At 35.2% G+C, this 25321-nt stretch overlaps 1 protein-coding gene across 2 annotated transcripts in view; it reads left to right on the top strand.

Annotated features, from left to right (window-relative positions):
* The window catches only part of PRKG1 (protein kinase cGMP-dependent 1), a 1343496-nt gene that overhangs the window by 162823 nt on the left and 1155352 nt on the right, over window positions 1-25321 (top strand). For both annotated transcript variants that reach the window (XM_074382507.1, XM_010333313.3), the window contains exon 2: window positions 11444-11610. In XM_074382507.1, coding sequence (XP_074238608.1) covers window positions 11444-11610 — 167 coding nt within the window. The remainder of the gene's footprint in view (window positions 1-11443; window positions 11611-25321) is intronic.

Here is a 25321-nt window from a genome sequence, read left to right as displayed (position 1 = left end):
ATACACACACACACACACACACACACACGCACACACACACATATATATGTTGTAGAATGGTTAAATCTACCTAATTAACAAGTGCATTACTTTATGTAATTATCATTTTTGTGGTGAGAACACAACATCCACTCTTTCAGAGTGTTTCCTTACATGTTTCAAGAATGCAAAATATCATTAAGTATTGTTGCCCTGCTGTACAGCAGATCTCTTGAAATGTATTATTCCTATTTAACTGTAATTATGTAGACTGTTACCAACATCACCCAACACCCTTTCCCCCCTAGCTACCCCAGCCTTTGTTAACTCTTTTCCTCCCTGGTTCTAGGAGATCAACTTTTTTAGATTCCACGTATAGGTGAGATCATCTGGTATTTGTCTTTTTGTGCCTGGCTTATTTCACTTAACATAATATCCTCTAGGTTCAACTATGTTGTTGCAAATAGCAGAAATTCATTCTTTTTTATGGCTGAGTAATAGTCCATTATGTCTTCATATCACATTTCTTTATTCATTCATCCATTGATGGACACTTAGGTTGATTCCATAGAGCTTGACTATTGTGAATAATGCTGCAATAAACATGGGTTGCAGATATGTTTTCAAAATACTAATTTAGTTTACTTTGGATATATACCCAGTAGTAGGATTGCTGGATAACATGGTAGTTCTATTTTTAATTTTTTAGTTAAATTTTTTTTTTTTTTTTTTTTTTGAGACAGAGTTTCGCTCTTGTTACCCAGGCTGGAATGCAATGGCGCAATCTCGGTTCACCGCAACCTCCACCTCCTGGGTTCAGGCAATTCTCCTGTCACAGCCTCCTGAGTAGCTGGGATTACAGGCACGCGCCACCATGCCCAGCTAACTTTTTGTATTTTTAGTAGAGACGGGGTTTCACCTTGTTGACCAGAATGGTCTTGATCTCTTGACCTCATGATCCACCCGCCTCAGCCTCCCAAAGTGCTGGGATTACAGGCTTGAGCCACCGCGCCCGGCCTTTTAGTTAAATTTTTAATTTGCATACTGTTTTCCATAATGGCTATACTAATGTATATTCTCCCCAACAGCATATAAGGGTTCCTTTTTCTCCATACTCTCCCCAACAGTAGTTATCTTTCAACTTTTAGATAATAGCCATTGCAATAGGTATAAGGTTAGATCTCATGGTTTTGATTTGCATTTTCCTGACAATTAGTGACACTGAGCATTTTTTTTTCACATACTCATTGGCCATGTTTATTTTATTTTATTGAGAAGTGTTTATTAAATTCTTTTGCCCATTTTAAAATTGAGTTATTTGGGGTTTTTTTGCTACTGAGTTGTTTGAGTTTCTTATTTATTTTGCGTATTCAACCCTAGTCATATATATAGGTGATAAATATTTCTTCTGTTCCATAGGTTGTCTCTCATGCTTTTGATTGTTTCTTTTGCTTTAAAGAGGCTTCTTCGATATAATCATATTTGTCTATTTTTGCTTTTATTGACTGTGCTTTTGAGGTTTTATCCAAAATATCCCTGCCTGGATCAATGTCATGAAGTATTTCTACTATGTTTTCCTCTAGTAGCTTCATAGTTTTTGGTCTTGCATTTAAGTCTTTAATCCATTTTGAGTTGATTTTTGTGTATGGTGAGAGATAAGGGTCTAATTTCATTCTTCTGCAAAAGTATAAGATTCCTACCTTTGAAAAATTAGAGGCTGGGCATGGTGGCTCACGCCTGTATTCCCAGCACTTTGGAAGGCTGAGGCAGGCGGATCACGAAGTCAGGAGATGGAGATCATCCTGGCTAACACAGTGAAACCCCATCTCTACTAAAAATACTATATGTATAGCCAGGCATGGTGGCATGCACCTGTAGCTGCAGCTACTTGGCAGGCTGAGGCAGGAGAATTGCTTGAACCCAGGAGGCGGAGGTTGCAATGAGCTGAGATTGCACCACTGCACTCTAGTCTGGATGACAGAATGAGACTCTGTCTCAAAAAAATAAATAAATAAAAAATAACAAATTAGATATAAATGAATGGAACATTTGCTTTTGGTTATTAAAAGTAGGATAATTTATTCAAATTGTCAGTGCAATTAAATATTGTGGGCTTAGAAGTCAAACAGATTTATCTTTAAATCCTAACTCTACCTGTCACTTACTATTGTGCAATGTTCGACAATTTATGTAATTCTCTTAGTTCCACTATGGCAAACTTAGAGAGTCAAAAATGAATCTTCAGTGAGAACAGGTTCTTTGTACATTGTGGAACACAGAAACACTACTTAATAACTATTAATAGTGGTTAATCATAAGTAGTAATAGTAGTAATTCTACTACTATAATAATGACTAATGTTGTTGCCAGTATTGGATTAATTTTTCAATTTGGTTAAGAAGCTTGGTAACCACAAAGCTTTTATGACTAGGAGCATGATTGTTTTAAACTTTTAGTTATTTTCAAAATTTCTCAATATAAACACCGTCTTTCTTAAGGCAGACTTAAAGTGTCTAATGTGTTAAATCCTCATGCAAAATAGTGTTTAGAGAGAAAACTGAACTGAGTCTGTCAGAGTAGAAAATCTGCCTTCTGAGACATGTAGGACATTGTAATGAGGCAAAATTTGGCTTCAATTTTCTGGAATTAAATGAATAAAGTACCCAAGTCATCACTTTCAGTCAAGAGAAAGTATACACTTTGGGGCAAGGGGGTGGTAGAGAATCATGCTATTTTTCTCCCGTTGAATACAAACAAATTTAAAATATAATCTGTCTCAGATATTAAGTCAAGAAGCATCTTAACAATAGAACTATTCTTAAATTATTTCTTTGATTTTCAATTTAAAAATCAAGTCATTGTAATAATTGAAATTACAATGCACAGCACATATTGGTAGTGTGAGCTGCTGGGTTTCAGAGGACTAACAGTAACATCATGGCCCTCAATCTATGCCCTGATGCTAGGGTTGCCCAGGGTGGTGAGGAACTGGTTCATAGTGTATTCATACAGACCGTGTTGGAAACAGATGAGTTCTAAGAAATTTCAATTTTTTAGTGCCTCTAAAGGTAAGAAAAAAATTACTTTAAAACATTGAATTACAATTAGATATATAAATACCTGACTTTTTTTCTCAATCGTTACTCTATTTTGCAGTGTGGGCATCTAAACTTCAGAAATACAGTTAATAAACCAGGCCACATAATTTTTAAATTCTGTAATAAAATGTGTATAGTCTTATTTATTCTCAAGCACAGCACTTTACGATACTTCTGTGAAACTTCATGGTTTTAATTCCGTGATATGAGAGAGGGAGCGTATAGGAGAAGAGTTTGATCTGGATTCTTTTGGAGACTGTTCTATTTTTAGTTAGGCTCACTCATGTGAATTGCTGTAAAATGTATCTCTGGAGAGCTGAATGACTTGAATAGTTGAATGAGGGACTTTTAATATTGATGTTTGGAAGCGGATGAACACCTACAAAGAACAATTTTATTTTTCTTTAATTAGTATAAGCCTGCCCCATCTGTTAACACCTAACTAGTGATTTCAAGAGCTACTTAGCATCTCTCCTAGTCAATGACAGTTAGGTAAGAGTATTAGTTAAAATGGAGAATACTGGCTCTATTTTTAGTTTTTAGAGAGAACTCCATACTGGTTTCCCTGGCTGTGTGAATTTACATTCTCATCTGCAGTGTAAAAAGTAGTCCCTTTTCTCTGTATCCTCTCTAGTATTTTGTTATTTTTTTGTCTTTTTGATAATAGTAATTCTAACTGGGTTAAGATGATGGCTCATTACTGTTTTGATTTGCATTTACCTAGTGATTAATGATGTTGAACATTTTTTCATATACTTGGCTATTTGTATGTCTTCTTTTGAGATATGTCTATTCAGATCATGTACACATTTTTAAATCAAGTTATTATGATTTATTTTGAGTTCTTCACTCTGCTAATTGTTTCCTTTAGTGTGAAGAAGCTTTTCTCATATATACAATATGAGAATATGAGAATATATATATATATATATATATATATATATATTCCCATTTGTGTATTTTTTGTTGTTGTTGTCTATACTTTGGAGGTCTTATCCTTAAAACCAGGCGTCCCCAAACTACGGCCCACGGGCCACATGTGGCCCCCTGAGGCCATTTATCCGCCCCCCCCCCCGCACTTCAGGAAGGGACACCTCTTTCACTGGTGGTCAGTGAGAGGAGCACAGTATGTGGCAACCCTCCAATGGTCTGAGGGACAGTGAACTGGCCCCCTGTGTAAAAAGTTTGGGGACGCCTACTTAAAACCTTTGCCTAGATCCAGTGTCCTGAAGCAGTTGCCTTGTTTTCTTTTCTAGTAATTTTATAGTTTTGGGTCTTACATTTAAGTATTTAATCCATTTTGAGTTAATTTTTGTATATGGTAAGACATAGAGGTTTAGTTTGTAGAAATCCCACTGGATATTTATTCAAAGGAAAGAAAACTAGTATATCAAAGAGATATCTGTCCTCCTATATTTATTGCAGCACTAGTCACAATAGCCAAGATACGGAATCAACCTAAATGTCCATCAACAGATGAACAGATAAAGAAATGTGGTATATATACCTAACAGAATACTATTTGGCTATAAAAAAGAATGAAATCCTGTCATTTGCAGTAACGTAGAAGAACCTGGAGGACATCTTATTAAGTGAAATAGGTCAGTTGCAGAAATATAAATACTACATGTTCTCACTAATATGTGGGAGCTAAAAAAATTGAATGCATAAAAGTACGGAGCAGAATTATGGTTATCAGAGGTTGCAAAGCGTAGGGATGAGGGAAAGATAGTGAGGGGTTGGTTAATGGATAAAAATGATAGCTACATAGGAGAAGTAAGTTCTAATGTTCTATAGCATTGTAGGATGAATATAGTTAACAGTAATTTATGGTATATTTTCAAAAGGCTAAAAGAATTTTAAATATTCCCAACACAAAGAAATAACAAATGTTTAATGTGATGAATATATGATAACCCCAACTTGATAATTACATATTTTGTACATGTATGAAAATATCACTGTGTATCCCATGAATATATACAGTTACTACATGTCAACTAAAAGTAAAAGGAAGAAAAATGAAGGATAATTAAGTTACCGTCTAAATGACATTTGGGCAAATAAATATTTTATGGGCTATCTTTTCTTTCCACAATCATTGTTTTTAGGTTATTAATATTTCATAATGATTTCATTTTTTAATTCAAAGGAACTAAATTATCTATTTTAGAACTACAGGAAAAAAGTTAGAAGGCAATTGACAATTAGTAAATGTTGCAATGTATGTAGTAAAATGTAAATATTATTGTTCACCTAGGAACTATGTTGCTATCATTAATTTTGGCCCAGTGATTCTTTTGCTTTGTACCAAATGCTAATTATAGGTATGAATTCTGCAAACAGTTTTGATTTCCTCATGACTATTCTTGTTATAAGATTGGGATAGCTATAGCAGAGTTGGTTGATGTGAAAATACAGTCTGAACCTTATTGAAAACTGGTTTGCAGTTTTGAGAGAATATCTAAATTGTCCAATAATTTTACAAGATTAAATTTTATCTTTATATGGGCTGGTTGATATTTCTTAGCTTTTAGCCAGCTTATACCTATGGAGTTCATACAGAAAAGCTGTTAGGCAAGAAATAGGATCCATGGTGTGGGCATCTTAATAACCGTGACAGCAATGGGACTACCATTTTTCTTGCTTATAGGTATTAAACAAATATTTCACAATAGACAGATGGGGTTGTCCTATTGCAATAATTCAGACTTAGAAACTTTAAGAGGCTCTGCAAGGAGCATGTCTGTGTGAAAGAGCTATGGACTGTCATTATGTCCACAATGGAGACTTGGATGTCTGAGTTCCCAAATGGATAGACAATACCATAGGCCAAGGAGACTGTGAAAATCATTTATTGCTTCTCATGACATTTGCTCCCAAATTTGACCACTGAGTGCAAAAGAAATTAAGCGAGTGATGTTTTTTGTCAAACAATTTTGTTATAGAAGTTTTGTGCTACATTTTCAAATTGCTTTAGCTGTTTTCCATTTTTAGCAATAGCTTAATAGCTTTGATTATGTCTTTTAAAGTACCTGGAAGTCTTTTATAATCAAAGAGATCAGACGTTAATGCTCATATTTCTGGATAAGACTGTTCTTGACATGTTTACTATTGCCTATGACCTGACTGAGGGGGAAACTGATCTAAAACGTGAGTGAAAGTAGAGAACGGGCATACTTCAGGCCTCTGGAGATAGTTGTTGAAATTGAGATGAGACCTCATTCTCTCCTAGTATGTAAGAGTTGCCTGAGAGTAAATGATTTAAAGTCCAAATAAATGTAAGCTTTATGAGACAGTGGTTCCCAGGAGTTTCAATTACAAAACTCCCTTATTAACTTGATAATCAATTTTGCTTTTAGTATTCATTAATTGATGAAATCCACAACAGAAAACCTCCACGAAATAAGTAACACTTTAAATTTATATCATTTATTCTTTATGTCTGTTGTATCATCTATAAATCATACCCCTCCTTATAGCCCTTCACTGGCCTTTGGAATACAATAAAACTCTTTTTTTTTTTTTTTTGAGATGGAGTTTCGCTCTTGTTACCCAGGCTGGAGTGCAATGGTGCGATCTTGGCTCACCGCAACCTCCGCCTCCTGGGCTCAGGCAATTCTCCTGCCTCAACCTCCTGAGTAGCTGGGATTACAGGCACATGCCACCACACCCAGCTAGTTTTTTGTATTTTTAGTAGAGATGGGGTTTCACCATGTTGACCAGGATGGTCTTGATTTCTCGACCTCGTGATCCACCCGCCTTGGCCTCCCAAAGTGCTGGGATTACAGGCTTGAGCCACCACGCCCAGCCACAATAAAACTCTTTATCGTAGCCTTCAAGGTCCTATGAGACCCATCATCCCCTGCCTACCTCCGTGATCTTATTCTCCCATCCCATTTTATCTGTCTCACTGTATGCTTCAGTCATACAAGTCTCCTTTCTAATCTTTGAATATTATCAAGGTCATTCCAAACTCTACATCTTTGTTCCTGTTTTTACTTCTACTTAGAATACTTTTCTTCATCATCATTGCAATAGGGAAGACAATGGTTAAATCTCATTGTTATGTAATCCTTATTTCAGAGAGGCTTTCCTGACCACCCAATCTGAACTAGCGTTCCCTACTCCTTGAAATAAACCTTCTGTCACTTACGTATTGCTAGCCTACTATATGGTAAACCATAACATAGAATATCCTTTTATTAGCTTAAGAAAAACTAGTGAGGGTCTGTTTATTTACAGTGAATAATGCTGGCTCCTTTATTTGAGAAGTAGGTATATGTTTTCCTGTATTCTAAAATTGCCCACTTTTACCTAATATTGTGTAGAAAAACAATTCCTATCAAGCATTGTTTCTTTATATTCAGATATTTTCTCTGTAATAAATAAATGGGGACATGGATTTTCCAATTTATTTTTCTAAAATTGAACGTTTGGAAGAACTATTGCTAATTCTGCCATTAAATTATCTGGGGATATTATACTACCTCATAAAATTTTTGAGGAAAGAAAGGATTATCATGTTGGTTTAAGAATTCATAAATTAAGTTACACTAAATTCTTAGGGTGTTAGAAAAATAATCTATATCCAGTATTGTGTTGCAGCCAACTTGCACTGGCTCATGTAAGATCTGCTTGTTAATTTCCAGGAACTTTGCAAACAGGTTGATTTTTGCATGAAAGCTTCAAATTGGCCATGGTGGGAGTATTTACACCACGGAAATTGGCAAACGCTACATACCATGGCTTCCTCCGCTTTTCTCCACCCAAGCCAGACAGCCAGAATACCAGCACATCGTTATATATAACTAATATTTTAGAGGCTGACAATTCAATGATGACCAAAGATTGGGCTAGCTCAAATTAGTCAAGTTACCTTTAAGGCTCTTTGGATTTAAAAAGCCACACATTTTGAGCATGGAAGAAAAGATTTTTAAAAATAAATTATTTGTACACAGAACCAGATATTTAAGATAAAAATAAAATCATCATTTTTGTGTTTGCTTCTTTTTTAAAAAAAATATATTTTATTGCATTTTAGGTTTTGGGGTACATGTGAAGAACATGCAAGGTTGTTGCATAGGTACTTACATGGCAGTGTGGTTTGCTGCCTTCCTCCCCATCACCTATATCTGGCATTTCTCCCCATGTTATCCCTTCCCAACTCCCCACTCCCTGCTGTCCCTCCCCTAGTTCCCCCCCACAGACTCCAGTGTGTGATGCTCCCCTCCCTGTGTCCATGTGTTCTCATTATTCAACACCTGCCTGTGAGTGAGAACATGCGGTATTTGATTTTCTGTTCTTGTGTCAGTTTGCTGAGAATGATGGTTCTTATACCTCCCGAGTCAGGCTGCTGAATTATTTCAAAATATTGTTAAAATATATACTCTGGGTTGAGCAGATGGCTACCTTCTGGTACTTGTGACACCAGCTTTCCCCAACTCCCATACTAATAACACAGCTCAACTAACTGATTTTATATGCATTATATCTTAGTTACAGTGAGTTTATTAGACCATTTCTTTGGGGAAAGAAAAGGATTCAAAGAAGAGTTAGCTGGAGACCCCGATTAATTATAGTTTATAATGTTGGAGCAAGTAAAGACTAATGAGAGTTGACCTAAGGTTTTCAGTCAACAATGGGAAAGGACTTTAAGGGAAATTACATGAAAAGGCAAGGCTTTGAGCATTATTCTCTGACAAATACATCTTTGGGGTTGTACCACACAGAGGCACAAGATATCTATCTTGCTGTGAGAGCAGAGACAGATTATTTGTGACAATTCAGAAATAAGAATGCTATTTGGCAATACCTGTATGGAGGTGTTAATGGTAAGATGTAGGTCTTATATTGATTAGTTTCTTTAAAGGTGACACAACAGCCTATATGGAAGCCTCCAGTTTGTTTCTTCAGAGACCTGAAATTAAATGTTCTCCATCCAATATAAAATTTGAGAAACAGAACCATCCTGAAATCCTGTTCTTCCCATCCCACACTCTGCATTTTGTGATAAACAGTTGGAAAGCTTGGATAATTCTAAGAAATCATGTTAGAACTCATTGTTTAATATTTTGTAATGTCTTCATCAGTTTAATAATTTTATTTATGAGAGGGGAGAAAGTGACTTTCTTCAGTCGTCTTTGGATGGCGCTAATTATGTTCTTAGAAGAGGGCTTCATTTTTAATCTTGCTTCATTTCTAGGACTTAAATCTTTATGGATCACTATTACTACTTCCCAAAGGAAAATATACCATCTGTATGTAGCTAAACAAGTTGTGGTTCTTGATTAATTTTAATTGTGCAAGAAGCTATGAAACCATTAAATGGCCTCACTCTCTGACAAAAAAAAAAAAAAAAAAAAAAAGAAATTTTAGGAAAGAGAAAATATAATACAGTTTGACCAAAATTAATTTCCTGAATACCAAGTAAGCCCAGATTCTTGGAAAAATAATCCTAGAAGAGTAGATCTCAGGAGTCAATATGATGGTGCCACTGGTATTCTTGAGACCAGGAATGGTGACAGTAATTACAGGGAGTGGTGAAGATAATACTGCAATTAATACCTCTATGCTACAACCTTTATCTCCTACGATTTACTGAAAGTAACATTTTATTCCTCAGTCTTCACATATAAACCTGTTAAGTTGGTATTTTTGAAATATCATTTTGTAGATGATAACATGGAAATTCAGAAAAGTAAGACAACCCACTCAAATTTTTTAGGTGCCAGGGCTAGGATTGAGACCCAAATATATGTCTCTTCAAAACCTGTTTTTTTTTCTTTTACATTTCAATAGACACATACTTTCTTACTTGAAAATCAATTATGTATGCTGCATTTTCACTTAAAAATAATAGAAGAATTTCCTCCATGCCATTAACAATCCTCGTAAACATAATTTTAATTGCAGTATAACATTCATTCTAGGAATATTCTTCATAGTAATAAAATTTCAATTGTTTTTATTGTTCTGTGTATCTCTGTACTACTTAAACTGAATCATTACCAAGCATAATGTGAGAAGCCTAGGCTGGTTATACTGAGGTCTAGATGAAAAATCTCCAGAAATGGGAAGAGAAGACTAATTCTTTAGTCAGTATTCACTACTGTGGGTCATTTCCCTGGAAGCCACTTGCTAAGCAAATGTGGACAAAGGTCAGCTTGTGTTTAATTTTTTTAAAATTAAGACAATAGTATAACATATCAAATGTGCTTTCTCCTCTCTGGATTGCTAAGGTGTTTGGTTTCATCTTGTCTAGCTTCTGACTTCTCTGATAGTGCTCTGATTGTCTTCCTCCTGATAAAATATTTCTAGATGTCTCTTCCACTTTGATTTTTGCATTCTTAGAAAGTCATTTGCAACTTCTTATCCCAGCAAATAAACATCGCAATGTTTTAAGTTCTCCTAAATTGTTCTTGTTAACCACTGAGTTCCAATTACAAAATGTATGAATATCTTTCCTACTGACTACTTGTCTTGAATACCATGCCTAAAACATGCTGCACTTCAAGCATCTTGTTCAATAGAGTTCTATCTGCCTGGTTACCTGAGTCTAAGCTGATTGAAGAAGGAAATTTTCTCAAAAAAAGCATGGGATGTATATAAAGAATGTCACGTTCCTACCAGTTGTTTCAAGCAACTAGGTAGGAGTCCGATTCTTATCTTTTTTAATCCAAAATATTACTTGAGCAATATTATCCCCCACCATTTACTGAAAGTAACATAATATTCACCAGTCTTCACATATAAAACTGTTAGGTTGGTATCCTTTTAAAATACTATATTATAGATGACTGGCATCTTAGTAGACACTGGGCATACAGTAAAGAACAAATTTAAAATGATCCCTGCCTATGTGGGGCATAAAGTCTAGTGGAAGAGGTGCATAAAAAATAAGCAAACTTCTTTTTTTCTGTGATTGTGTATAGTACGATACATCCCTGTGTTCTTTTACAAACACAAACAGTAGTAATGGCATTTGTTCTGGAGTTTTAAAATTTTGTTCATATTTATTCTTAAGCTAAATTACAAACTTCAATTTTAAATGTTTATCCATTGGTTTCCCAACAATCTTTGTGATTAAGGAAACATCTAAAGCAAAATGAACGTGTATAATTTTGTTTGTTGGTTGGTGGGTAGGTTACTTACTCATTAAATGATAAGATACTTTAAAAAAATTTCTTAGTGCCTTTTTTATGCTGCTATGGAACTACTTCATTCTCAGGTCTTACAAAAAATTATTGGATTCCTAACAAGAAAATACATTTGTGGTGTGCCAGAGCACTGTATGGCTCTGCTAAACCTCATAAACTGAAAGAGTTTGTCACATGTACCAGTAAATCTTCCCTCTCTTGCCATAGGTCCAAGGATCTTATCAAGGAAGCTATCCTTGATAATGACTTTATGAAGAACTTGGAGCTGTCACAGATCCAGGAGATTGTGGATTGTATGTATCCAGTGGAGTATGGCAAAGACAGTTGCATCATCAAAGAAGGAGATGTGGGGTCACTGGTGTATGTCATGGAAGGTAAGGTTCGTAACTCCAATCCTCTGACATTCAAATATTCTCTTTTCGTCTTATCAGCCTGCACACAGATGGCAATGCATTACATGGAAAATTCCATTTTCCTTCTTCTATTGATAAATTAGTTTGAAAAGCATTGAAACACTATTTAGATACAGCAGTTAACTATGTGAAGTGTTTGTATTTAGAATATTAATATGAGAATCCAGTATTTTTATAGACATGAGGAAAGTTAAAAATGTGAAAAAAGAAATGTCACTTATTACGTGGAATAAGACTGCATGCAGTTAGGTCACTGAGCAGACATACAAAGCTTCGGCAAAAGCTCAAGATCACTGGAAGTATTTTTGGTCTGATAATTTAAGTGTCTTCAACTCTACCCTTAACTTTTAATATGTGACTAGTTTTCCTGCTATGAAGCCTCTATAAAAAGAAAATGTTTTTCATGTGTATGACAGAGGCAGATAATAAGGTTTGGATGGCATATTACCTGCCTAATTAATAGAATGATAGCTTGTTTCATACATCTTGTAAAGACTAATATAGAAAGTGCTTTGAAAAAAAAATGGAGGCGGGCACTGTATAAATATGTTTTATGCCTAGGTAAATTTTCATAATACTTATTTCTGACTTGCAATTTATAATGACATGTTTTGTGGGAAGAAAGTAGCTTGTGATAATGACTGAATCAGCTGGGAAGAAAGTATGTTCAGAAATACCTGTAATGTAAGACATTGACACATAAAAACCAGTTTCTTAGGTGATGATTAATGTTTTATCCAAAAGACTTATGTGATAGTGTCTTATAATTATCAAACTTATAGGTCATTTAGAGAAGGGGTGTATTTGGGGAAGTCACTTCATTTCTCTACATTTCACCTAACCAATTTGTAAAAAAAGAAGATATTTCTTTCTGCCAGTGGTTTTCAACTGGTGAGGATTCTGTCTCCCAGGGGACATTTGGTGATATCTGCAGACAGTTTTGGTTGTCACAAAGGGGGTGATGTTGGGGAGACTACTGACTTCTAGCAGGTAGAAGCCAGGCATACAGCTCAAAAGGGTAGTTTCCCAGCACAAAGTTTTATCTGACCCAAAATGTCATTAGAGCCAACCTTTTAAAAATCTTGCATTCTGCCTTCTTTATAGGATTGGTATAAAATGAGATAATTTGTATGAATGTTTAATGTAAAGTATATAAAACCACAACATAATAATAATTATTATTACTATTAAAAACTTGGCTGGGCATGGTGGCTCATGCCTGTAATCCCAGCACTTTGGGAGGCTGAGGCGGGCGGATCAAGAGGTCAAGAGATTGAGACCATCCTGGCCATGAAGAAACCTTGTCTCTACTAAAATACAAAAATTAGCCAGGTATGGTGGCACGCGCCTGTCGTCCCAGCTACTTGGGAGGCTGAGGCAGAAGAATCGCTTGAACCCAGGAGGTGGAGTTTGCAGTGAGCCGAGATTGCGCCACTGCACTCCAGCCTGGTGACAGAGCAAGACTCCGTCTCAAAAACAAAAAACAAAAAACAAAAACAAAAAAACTTGACAGTATAAAAGAAATATTCTTTCTTCATTCAGCATGCACCTTTTATTTATTCTGTGTCATCTTTTTGTATATATGCTAGGCATTCAGTTTTTAAGTAGTAGTTTCTATCATTTTTTTTCTAATAGTTTTCACTTTCTGTGTCAACGACATAAAGTTCTTCCTAGGCCCAAAAATATAAATATTCAGCTAGGCTTTCTCTGGTGACAAAACACAATAAACAAAAATATGCATAATGTATACTTGGCAGAGAATTGCAAAGAAAAGAGATGAAATTATAGCTCAAGGCTAATATGTGAATAGTGACCAGAAAAGATGAGAAAAGTGGAAAAAATATATAGAGGTCAAGTACCGAATATAAAACCAGAGGCAATATCTTAAGAACTACTAACAATTAGAAACCATGTTTAAAGCATTTCTGAGATTATATCAATTGCTTCATATGATATTAATTTTCAGATATTATATTGGTCAGCACATTTTAATAAAAGAGCTATTGTATAAAGGAGAGTATACTTTTTTCTGTTTTCAAATGCTAATTATTGCTATTTCTTTCAAGAAACCACAATTTTGAAATTCTGTGGGTTCAGTGTTCCTTCATCTTGAATTATTTCTTACAAAAATATATTCCCAAATTACCATGTAAATTATTTCTAAAATTTATTTGTGTTGTCCCTTCTTACTAAGCATAACTGAAAATTTTCTAGCTATGTTAGAAGCAGCTTGAGAAAAATAGTTAATATTTGTTAATGTTTAGAAAATGCCCAACACAGAGAATATGTTTTTTCTAATTATTTTTACATGTAAAATTTATTTAACCTCAAACACTCCTGTGAGGTGAAGGTTAATATTTAATATTCCATTTTGTAGATGAGGAGACTGAGGCTCAATGTGGTTAAATAATTTGCCCAGGTCTCCCAACTAGTATATAGTAGAGTCAGCATTTATACCAAGCCTATTTGGATTCAGAGCTCAAACTGTTAACTATGGGGCTATGTATTAGTCAAGGCTCTCCAGAAAAATAGGACAAATAGAATGTGTATGTCCATACATAGTGAGAAGAAGATATATTTTAAGGACTTGGTTTATGTGATTGTGGAGGCGGGCAAGTCCAAAATCTACAGAGTAAGGCCCATTGGTCAGACATGCTGCAACTCAAGTCTGAAGGCCGTCTGCTGGCAGAATTCCTCTTCCTAGGGGAAAGGTTGGACTTTTTCTATTCAACTGATTGGATGAGGCCCGCCCACATTATTGGAGGGTAATCAGCTCTATTCAATGTCTATTTATTTAGATGTTAATCTCATAAAAAATATCTTCACCATAATGTCTACAGTAGAATAATCTTTGAGCAACTTTCTGGTATTGTGACTTATCTAAGTTGACATGTAAAATTAAACATCACAAGTCGATCAACCCCTTGTCAACTTGGCACCCATACATAGCTTCTTAAACCGTATTTAATCTTCATATAAAGACAAGAACACGATTGTGCTTCCACCTAACATGATTCAACAACCCTATGTACAACTGCAATTTACTAATTCTTTCTCCAAAAGAAGACACAAAGTTCTTGGGTGATGTTTACTCCTATCATTGATATCCCATAGCTTAAATACTATAATGTGAAGTTATTAATATTTAAATACTATGATATAAAGTCAGTACATCTTATGACGCATGTTAAGGAAATAAGAGAGGGAAGCAAACAAAGGTATTTGATACAAACATGAACACACATTAATGTAACAAAATAAGGAAGAAATACTCATGATAGATAATGCTGCTTCCCAGGTAACTAATATTTTCCCCATTGCTTCATGATAATTTTAATAAATTTTTTAATCTTTCTTCTATTGCTGGATTACTAAACAGCACATCATCTTAATTATCCTTTTAAAAACAGGGTTCTAAATAATATATCAATATTCAGAGTCACAGCTTTTGGAATGATGTTGATTGCCTTCAGAGTTACAGCTTTTGAAGTGCTGTTGATGGCCTTTAAACTCAATAAAATGACTACAGTTTTATAACCTACTGCTGATCTTTCCCTAAATGGTAATTCTAGTCAGCTCAATTTAACTTTAGCAGATCTTGTGCTAATAGCCTTATGTCAAAATAATTTAAAATTAAAAAAACAGTCATTTAAATTTTAAAAAGTTAATTGAGGAAATGTTTCATTGTATAATTAAATCTTCTCAAAATTTAGATAGCAATGTTCTTGATATAGATGGATTCTTTGTTATCTGTGAACATTAATATTTATAAAGAGTATACCATGGTAACAATGAATGAATAGGTTGTAAAGCATCTTTCACAAACTTGCTTACCATCAAGATATTCAGCAAAACACCCAGGGAGTTTATATGGAAAATCAGTCCAATTTTTCCTGTCTCTCTTGAATGAAATTAAGTGGTCTTCATAAAATGCTTAACATGTGCCTTACATAATTTTTTGTTTTCATCCTGGGCAATGTTCCAAGAATTACTACATACCTAAATGCCAAAGGTTTTTATGGTTTTAACAAAGAGAATACTCATATGGTAAGACTTCATTAATTAGGATGACTGGGGAGAAGTCATCTGAGTATAGTATGCATACATTATCATGTATTTTTAAGCAAAATGAGTTGTGTTGCTTTCAGATACTTAAAAGTGCTACCTAGTACAAGTTTCCATTTCAAGTTTTGATAGCATTGTTTGGAATTAACTTCTTAAGGCAGTAGAGTAAGTAGATTATTTTGCTTAAGGCTCTTTTTGTAAGTATGTTAAGTTAAAATATTTAAGTGAGTCTTACAGAACATTTGGATACAGTTTATTTTCTTAAACAGATAGATATTGGCCTTAATTATGAGGTAGCATGTGTTAATACCCTTACATTCTTCTTCTTTATTTATTATATAGATAAAATTCAGTCTACCTTCATCCAAAATAGATTTAGTGATTTAGAACTGGTGATGTTTTGTTTTGGGTGAATTTTGCCTAATATTTTAGTATTTGAAATGTCAAATTGTTATCTATCATAGTGTTTGATTTGCTTAGAGCTATTGTTTTTTTTATTATTTTTTGTGATCTTTCGTGGTGGAAGCAGTTAAATTTCATTTTAATTTTTAAAACGGCAAGTGTCTATTTAGTGCTCTTTGACAATTTGTTATTTTAAGTTAATCTTTTTGGATGAAATCATCAATTATCTTTTTGCATTTCAAATTTTATTTAATTTAATTTGTTTTGTTTTATTTATTTAATTTATGTATATTAGTTGTAAACGGTCATGCAGACAGGGTGATGTTTTGATACATGGAATGTTTAGTGACCATATCGGGGTAATTAGCATGTCCATCATCTCAAACATTTTTCATTTCCTTTATGTTGGGAACATTCAGTATTCTCCTTGTAGCTATTTGGAAGTATATAATATATTGTCATCAACTGTAGTCACCTTACAGTGCTATAGAACACTAGAACTTACCAATTTTTTTTCATGAAGTGTTTGTTAATGATAATAACTTTTGTTAGTTACTTATATGCCAGATATTGTTTAGTCACTTTCTAGGTCGTAAATTTATTAATTATCATAATGACGTTAAGACATAGGCATTATGCCGGGCACGGTGGCTCAAGCCTGTAATCCCAGCACTTTGGGAGGCCGAGGCAGGTGGATCATGAGGTCAAGACATCCAGACCATCCTGGTCAACATGGTGAAACCCCGTCTCTACTAAAAAATACAAAAAAATTAGCTGCGCATGGTGGTGCATGCCTGTAATCCCAGCTACTCAGGAGGCTGAGGCAGGAGAATTGCCTGAACCCAGGAGGCGGAGGTTGCGGTGAGCCAAAATGGTGCCATTGCACTCCAGCCTGGGTAACAAGAGCGAAACTCCGTCTCAAAAAAAAAAAAAAAAAAAAAAGGAAAGAAAACATAGGCATTATGTTATCTACATGTTAATAAATGGGAAACTGATGCCTGGAGAAGTTAATAACTTGGCCAAGACTATGCAATCAGCATGTTGAAATATACGTCTTAGCATGGAGTCCCCATGCCTAAGGACCGACTGTGAAGTGCCTACTTTTGAAGTACAGATTAGAAGTACTGTTGTTACATGTTTATTATGTGTATTCTGGCTTGGGGAGCCCATAAAAGATGCATAGCTTTAAACCATGGGATTAAACAAGTGATCTGACTATTTGCAAGAAGTAATAAAACTTGAACAGCAATTGTTCAAAAAGAAAAATATTCAAGATATTTCCTATAAGTACTTCTTAGGCCCGTCTGCATCCTTTGAGTATTGAACTGCTTACTGACCTCTCTGTAGATTATCTAGCATCCATTCCTCTTCTCTTATTGGTTTCTTTTTTTCTTATTGAAAGAATGGCTATGATTTGACTTAATTCTTGGTCTACCTCTGTATCTTTATTGTTTAGAATTAAACTCCATCTTCCACTTTGGAGGCCCTATTTTCTATATATGATCAAGTAGCATTGATTTGGTTTTTCTCACAGGTTTTATTTTTATTTTTTAAGAAGGAACAATTCTTTCAAGTTATTACACAAATGACTCTTTTCATGGAGCATTTGTATACTAACTCTAAGTGATATGTGATTATCCACATCAACTCTCAAAAGACTAGGCTCTCATTTCTGTTGTTATTGAACTGAGACTTCAGTTATAAGATCTGCTTCCTTTTCCAGTGAGTTGGCTGATACAATGTAGTCTGCCTCTTATGCTGGTGTTCAATACTATTTGTTATTAAGGGTGAACATGAATCATGTTAGCCACCATGTAGAGTAAACTTACACCACTTCAAACTGCAAGTTCCGTTTTCCCTCCTCAAACATTTTTTATTGTCTTTATAAAACTAAATTATGTAATGAATATTGATATTCAAAAAGGGATTTTATATACATTTGAACATTAAAAATGAGCCTCTCAATGTCAGTTGGCATTCAAAACACTACCTGAGAGTGTGAGGGAATTGAATCCATTTTCATATTGATTAGCTCTCAGTAAATTTAACATGAGAAACAGGCCATTTTATTCTTTACAGTCAGGTGTTGCCTTTTGGCCTTATGAGTTTTTCATGTTAATCCAAAAGCTATCTTTAGAACAGTTAAAATACGAATGTACTTAAAGTTATTCTTGCAATTCCTTTATGGGATCAAGCTTATAATGTTAATGTTAAACAGAAAACTTGTCTACTACTTACATAAAAACAAAACAAAACATCTGATTATAAAAAGTTCTCATAAATAAAGAGAGTCTTGAAGCACTAAATGTGAATATTAAAATACAGTTTAGTTATTGAGGCAATGGCAAAGGCAGGTATGTGAAATATTTAGATACCATGTGGGGTATCATGTTCATTTTGGGGTGCTTTGCTTCAGAAAGGACTTTAATATACTTGAGAAAGTTCAGGAGGCATAACATATATTCAAAATAATTAATAATATTTTATGGATGGAAGATTTAGGAAGAAAGGATAACTGTTTCTAAGTGCTGAAAACACAATCACATGGAGGAAAAAGGGGGAATTATTCTGTATAAATTTAGATGGCCAAAGAAGAAATGCAAGTTACAGTGAAGCCTAAATTGAGTCAGCTTGAGAATAAATACTTTGCTAATTAAAATGAACCAAAAGTAAAATGAGCAGCCTGATGTGATGGCAAGAACCTTATCTCCTGAGGCATTCTAGCATTGACTACATAGCATCTGCTTAGAGAAAGTTTGTGTGGGCGGAGAAGGGATTCCTTGTGGCTGAACCGTAACGTTATCTCCTCTATCTTCCCGAGACTGCAAGACTCTGAGTCTGTGAACTAATACTGTACAAGTCAGCTTATAAGAGCCTAGCGCTCCAAAGGTTTCCTCTTGAAATCCTTTCCCATATGCAATGTACATTTTTAGTTTGAATGTTCTTTTACTTATATAAATCTAATAACTTTCCATGTATTCTTCTACCACTTAATTGTTTTTGCTCAATATTGTGTTCTATTGTATGACCCAATTTATTGATACTTTATGCTGTTGATGGTATCTGAATTATTTCTAGTTATTTTGCTCTCTCAAACTGTGCTTGTCTAAACAGTGTTAACAGTGTATCCTGATAAACATGTTCAGTAATTTCTCTAGTGTGTGTGTGTGTGTGTGTGTGTGTGTGTGTGTGTGTATGTAGAATTTATGGGTCTTTATGTATGTGACTCTTCAAATTTGTTAAATAATACAAAATTCCTTTCCAAAGGAATTTGATCTGATTATACCTGATTGCAACTTATGCCTAAGTTTTCTGATTACCCCTCACATCCAGGACAATTTATATTGATAAATATTTAAATTTTACCTATCTGGGAGATGTGAAATGGCATCTGGTGATCTTAATTTTCATCTCCCTAGGTATGAATGAGGTTGTTAACTGTTTGTGTTGCTTTTGTGAAAAGTCTGTTACAGTCCTCTCCCTTTCTTTTCTGATGGGGGGATAATTTTCACATATTGGAACTTAATCTTTATCAAAGTTACATGCATTGCAGATATCTTTCCTATCTATGGCTTGTATTTCTGTTCTTTTTTTTTCTTCTGGAGACAAAGTCTCACTCTGTCATCCAGGCTGGAATGCAGTAGTGTGATCTTGGCTCATCTGCCTCGTGGGTTAAAGTGATTCTCGTGCCTCAGCCTCCCAAGCAGCTGGGATTACAGGCACGTGCCACCATGCTGGGCTGATTTTTTGTATTTTCAGTAGAGATAGGGTTTTACCATGTTGGCTAGGCTGGTATTGAACTCCTGACCTCAAGTAATCCACCTGCCTCGGCCTCCCAAAGTGCTGGGTTTACAGGCATGAGCCACTGCACCCTGCCATATTTCTATCCTCTGATATATTCTGATGAACAGCAATTATTAATTTTAATGTAGTCAGATGTATCAGTCTTCCTCTCAGTTTGTATTTTTTGTACCTTTTAAAAAAAATCCTGTTAACCAGTTGTTGTTGTTGTTGTTTTTAATGTGTGTGTGTGTCCGTTGAAGGCACTTTCATAGCTTAGGTATGTGGGGTTCATAGCTTAGATTATCTCTACATTGATAATCTGAAAAGTAGTTGTCCTTTTCAAAGTAGGAGTCTTGAAAAGCCATACATTTTTGCTTTTATGTCCTTTTTTCAGTATATTTTAAGAATTCTTTATAAATTGTCCTTTGGGACAGTAAATTTGCTTTTGAATATACTTGATGATAGCAATTTCTCTTTCTGTGAGAGTGGATTTTATATTTGGAAATAATCACAAGTCATTTGGTGACAAATTTGATGAATAGGGGTAGGTGATTAAGCTGAGTAATACAGTTTTATTTTTTTTGGCTAAAATACATAAGAATGTCTATATATGTACCATTAGAAAGTAATGATATTTGTTGTACAAGTTAAGAATTGACCAGATGTTTTACTCTAGATCATCATTATTGAAAAACTGATATATTTTGAAGGGTAATGTTCTTAATACTCATTTGGTTACTAAGCTCTTGTGAGATTTCATGAGCCTATCTCATCATGGTTCTAATGTACAGTTCTCCATTTCTTTACAAAGTATTACTAGTAGATATTAGTTTATTATACTAGGAAGAGGCTTAGTGTGGCTTTTCTTATTTTGGAAGACTCCTGAAAGCTAAAATGTTTGAAAATTGCTGTACTTGTTTTGAGATGATAGTTGAAATGCCATAAATTTGTTTTTTCAAAAAATCAATCTGACATTAATAAGACAAATGATGAGTTGTGTTTAAAAGGTACACATTTTCCCCCTCTTATTCTTACTTCAATCGGTTATTTATTTTATTCCTATGCTTATTCATTTTGCTAAGATGGCAATCTCTCCATTCTTCATTTTGAGAGAATGCCAGAGTGGAAACTTTAAAAATGTATTCTTTTTGGTAAAAATTAGAAATAAAAACAGCATAGCTGAAATAGTAAAAAGTGAGAAGAAAATGTGGATTAGTACTTTTTTGGCAATGGTGTAATAACACATTGATTTCTTGCTAATGAGGTAAAATTTACTTCAGCCATCGTTACGTAACTGTTGAAGAGTTTGCATGCTGAACATTTCACACAATTCTACAATTGTCGTGTGTTCATTTTAAAACACATAGATGTATTTCTTTAGGGACTTTAACACAATTTTCAGTGATTTCTGTGTGGGGCTGGATAGACTAATGCTTTTAATATCCATCCCTCTAATGAGAAAGTCTTGCATGTTTAGTAATTGTTTTGGCACACTCTCCAAGGGCCAGACAGATAGGAGCTACTTCCCAGCGCAGGGAAGCTTACTGGTGTGGCTACCATGGCCTACCCCACCCCCACCACAGAGAACATCAGATTGGTCTCTGAAGTTCTTATTGGAATTCTCCCATGTCTCCACATTTGAGAAACACAGGCTGTAATTGCACCTACTTCATCTGAATTTAACTACTGTAGCTTTGAAAGGGTGCAATCTGAATCTGATCTATAAACTTTCTGATAAAATGAAAATATTTTTGTGCTAAGGCTCCAAAAGTAGTACACAGAGATTTAGAATTATGGTTGATGGCTTAAAATGGTATTAAAATCAATTGAGAATTCATACTTTATGTGTATTTATAGTATCAAGGAATTATTATCGAGTATATAGTTACATTAATGATTTCTATAGTGTTTTTTCCCCAATCCATTGACTTTTACTGAAGTGGATTTTTCTCCATGTATCACAAAATACCCCATAAGTTATTCATAAGAATGTATAGAAGCAAATGCTTTTATTTTAATTTAACTGTCGTTTTATTATGTTTTGAGACAGGGTCTCACTCTGTCTCCCAGGCTGGAATTCAGTGGCTGGATCCTAGTTCACTGCAACCTTGAACTCCTGGGTTGGAGTAATCCTCCTGCCTCTGCCTCTCGATGAGTAAGACTACAGCTTCATGATACCATACCCAGCTAACGTTTTGGCTTTTTGGAGAAATGGGCTCTCACTATGTCACCCAGGCTGTTCTCAAAATTCGGGCTTGAGGTTATTCTCCCACCTCAGCCTCTCAAAGTTTTGAGATTACAGAAATGATCCACCAAGTGGACCTGTAAATGCTTTTAAAACGAAATAGTAATCCAGCTACTCAGGAAGCTGAGGCAGGAGAATCTCTTGAACTTGGGAGGCGGAGGCTGCGTTGAGCTGAGATTATGCCTTTGCACTCCAGCCTGAGCAACAAGAGTGAAACTCTGTCTCAAACAAAAACAAAGCACAAATAGAGTATCTACTTTCTATCTGCTGTTCACTGTCTGTATAGGTGAACAAGAACAGTTAAGTTACTCTGTACACTTTTCATTATAAAAGCTAATTAAGTTACTTTGTTCATTTATTGATAGCAAAGCCTTATTACAAAAAGTATCTGGTGAAGTTGGTCAAACTCATTTGAAGATGGTTTTCCATTTCACAAATATGCAATGGTATATTTATTTATTTTTAAATTAAAAAAATTTATATATTTTATTGCACTTTAGGTTCTGGGGTACATGTGAAGAATATGCAGGGTTGTTGCATAGGTATATACATGGCAATGTGTTTAGCTGCCTCCATCCTTCTTCATCTGTATCTGGCATTTCTCCCCATGTTATCCCTCCCTAACTCCCTACCACACACTGTCCCTCGCCTAGTCCTCCTCAACAGACACCAGTGTGTGATGCTCCCCTCCCTGTGTACATGTGTTCTCATTGTTCAACACCCACCTATGAGTGAGAACATGTAGTGTTTGATTTTCTGTTCTCGTGTCAGTTTGCTGAGAATGATGTTTTCCAGATTCATCCATGTCCCTACAAAGGACACAAACTCATCTTTTTTTTGTGGCTGCATAGTATTCCATGGTGTATATGTGCCACATTTCCCTGTCCAGTCTATCGTCGATGGGCATTTGGGTTGGTTCCAGGTCTTTGCTATTGTAAACAGTGCTGCTATAGAACATATGTGTGCATGTGTCCTTATAATAGAATGACGTATAATCCTTTGGATATATACCCAGTAACGGGATTGCTGGGTCAAATGGAATTTCTGTTTCTAGGTCCTTGAGGAATTACCACACTGTCTTCTACAAGGATTGAACTAATTTACACTCCCACCAACAGTGTAAAAGTGTTCCTATTTCCCTACATCCTCTCCAGCATCTGTTGTCTCCAGATTTTTGAATGATCACCATTCTAACTGGTGTGAGATGGTATCTCAATGTGGTTTTGATTTGCATTTCTCTAATGACCAGTGGTGATGAGCATTTTTTCATATGTTTGTTGGCCTCGTATATGTCTTCTTTTGAAAAGTGTCTGTTCATATCCTTCACCCACTTTTGAATGGGTTTGTTTGTTTGTTTCTTGTTGTTTTAGTTTTCTGTAGATTCTGGATATTAGCCCTTTGTCAGATGGGTAGATTGCAAAAATTTTTTCCCATTCTGTTGGTTGCTGGTTCACTCTAATGATTGTTTCTTTTGCTGTACAGAAGTTCTGGAGTTTAGTTAGGTAGCATTTGTCTATTTTGGCTTTTGCTGCCAATGCTTTTTATGTTTTAGTCAGGAAGTCCTGGCTTATGTCTATGTCCTGAATGGTTTTGCCTAGGTTTTCTTCTAGGGTTTTTATAGTGTTAGGTCTTATGTTTAAGTCTTTAGTCCATCTGGAGTTAATTTTAGTGTAAGGTGTCAGGAAGGGGTAAAGTTTCTACTTTCTGCACACTGCAAGCCAGTTTTCCCAACACCATTTATTAAACAAGGAATCCTTTCCCCATTGCTTGTTTTTGTCAGGTTTCTCAAAGATCAGATGTTTGTAGATGTGTGGCATTGCATCTGAGGACTCCGTTCTGTTCCATTGGTCTGTATCTCTGTTTTGGTACCAGTACCATGCTGTTTTGATTACTGTATCCTTGTAGTATAGTTTGAAGTCAGGTAGCATGATGCCTCTGGCTTTGTTCTTTTTGCTTTGAATTGACTTGGCTATGTGGGCTCTCTTGGTTTCATATGAAGTTTAAGGTGGTATTTTACAGTTCTGGGAAGAGGGTCATAGGTAACTTGATGGGGATAGTATTGAATCTATAAATTACTTTGGGCAGTATGGCCATTTTCACAATATTGATTCTTCCTAACCATAAGCATGGAATGTTTTTCCATCTGTTTGTGCCCTCTCATTTCCTTGAGCAGTGGTTTGTAGTTCTCCTTGAAGAGGTCCTTTACATCCTCTGTTAGTTGTATTCCTATGTATTTTATTCCCTTTGTAGCAATTATGAATGGGAGTTTATTTTAATTTGGCACTCTCTAAGTCTGTTATTGGTATATAGGGATGCTTGTGATTTCTGCACATTGATTTTGTATCCTGAGAGTTTGCTGAAGTTGTGTATCAGTTTCAGGAGATTTTGGGCTGAGATGATGGCATCTTCTAAACATACAGTCATGCCGTCTGCAAATAGAGACAATTTGACTTCCTCCTTTTCTAATTGAATATGCTTTATTTCTTTTTCTTGCCTGATTGCTCTGACTAGAACTTCAAAAACTATATTGAATAGGAGTGGTGAGAGAGGGCATCCTTGTCTAGTACCAGATTTAAAAGGGAATGCTTCCAGTTTTTGCCCATTCACTATGATATTGGCTATGGGTTTGCCATAAAGAGCTTTTATTGTTTTGAGGTGTGTTCCTTTGATACCTAGTTTATTGAGAGTTTTTAAAGGGCTGCTGAATTTTGTCTAAGGCCTTCTCTCCATCTATTGAGATAATCATGTGGTTTTTGTCTTTGGTTCTGTTTATGTGGTGCATTAGATTTATAGACTTGTGTATGTTGAACCAGCCTTGCATCTTTGGGATAAGCCTACTTGATCATGATGGATAAGCTTTTTGATGTGCTGTTACCATCAGTTTGCCAGTATGTTATTGAAGATTTTTGCATCTATGTTCATTGTGGATATTGGCCTGAAGTTTTCTTTTCTTATTGAGTCTCTGCCACGCTTTGGTATCAGGATGATGTTGGTCTCATGAAATTATTTGTGAAGGATTCCCTCTTTTTGCATTGCTTGGAATAGTTTCACAAGAAGTGGTACCAGCTTCTCTTTGTATGTCCGGTAGAATTTGGCTGTCTACCCATCCTGACCTGGGCTTTTTTTGGTTGATAGGCTATTAATTGCTGCTTCAACTTCAACTCTTGTTATTGGTCT

The sequence above is a fragment of the Saimiri boliviensis genome, chromosome 12 (genome assembly GCF_048565385.1).
Source record: "Saimiri boliviensis isolate mSaiBol1 chromosome 12, mSaiBol1.pri, whole genome shotgun sequence".
Classification (NCBI taxonomy): domain Eukaryota; kingdom Metazoa; phylum Chordata; class Mammalia; order Primates; family Cebidae; genus Saimiri; species Saimiri boliviensis.
This window is presented reverse-complemented; position numbering and strand designations above follow the sequence as displayed.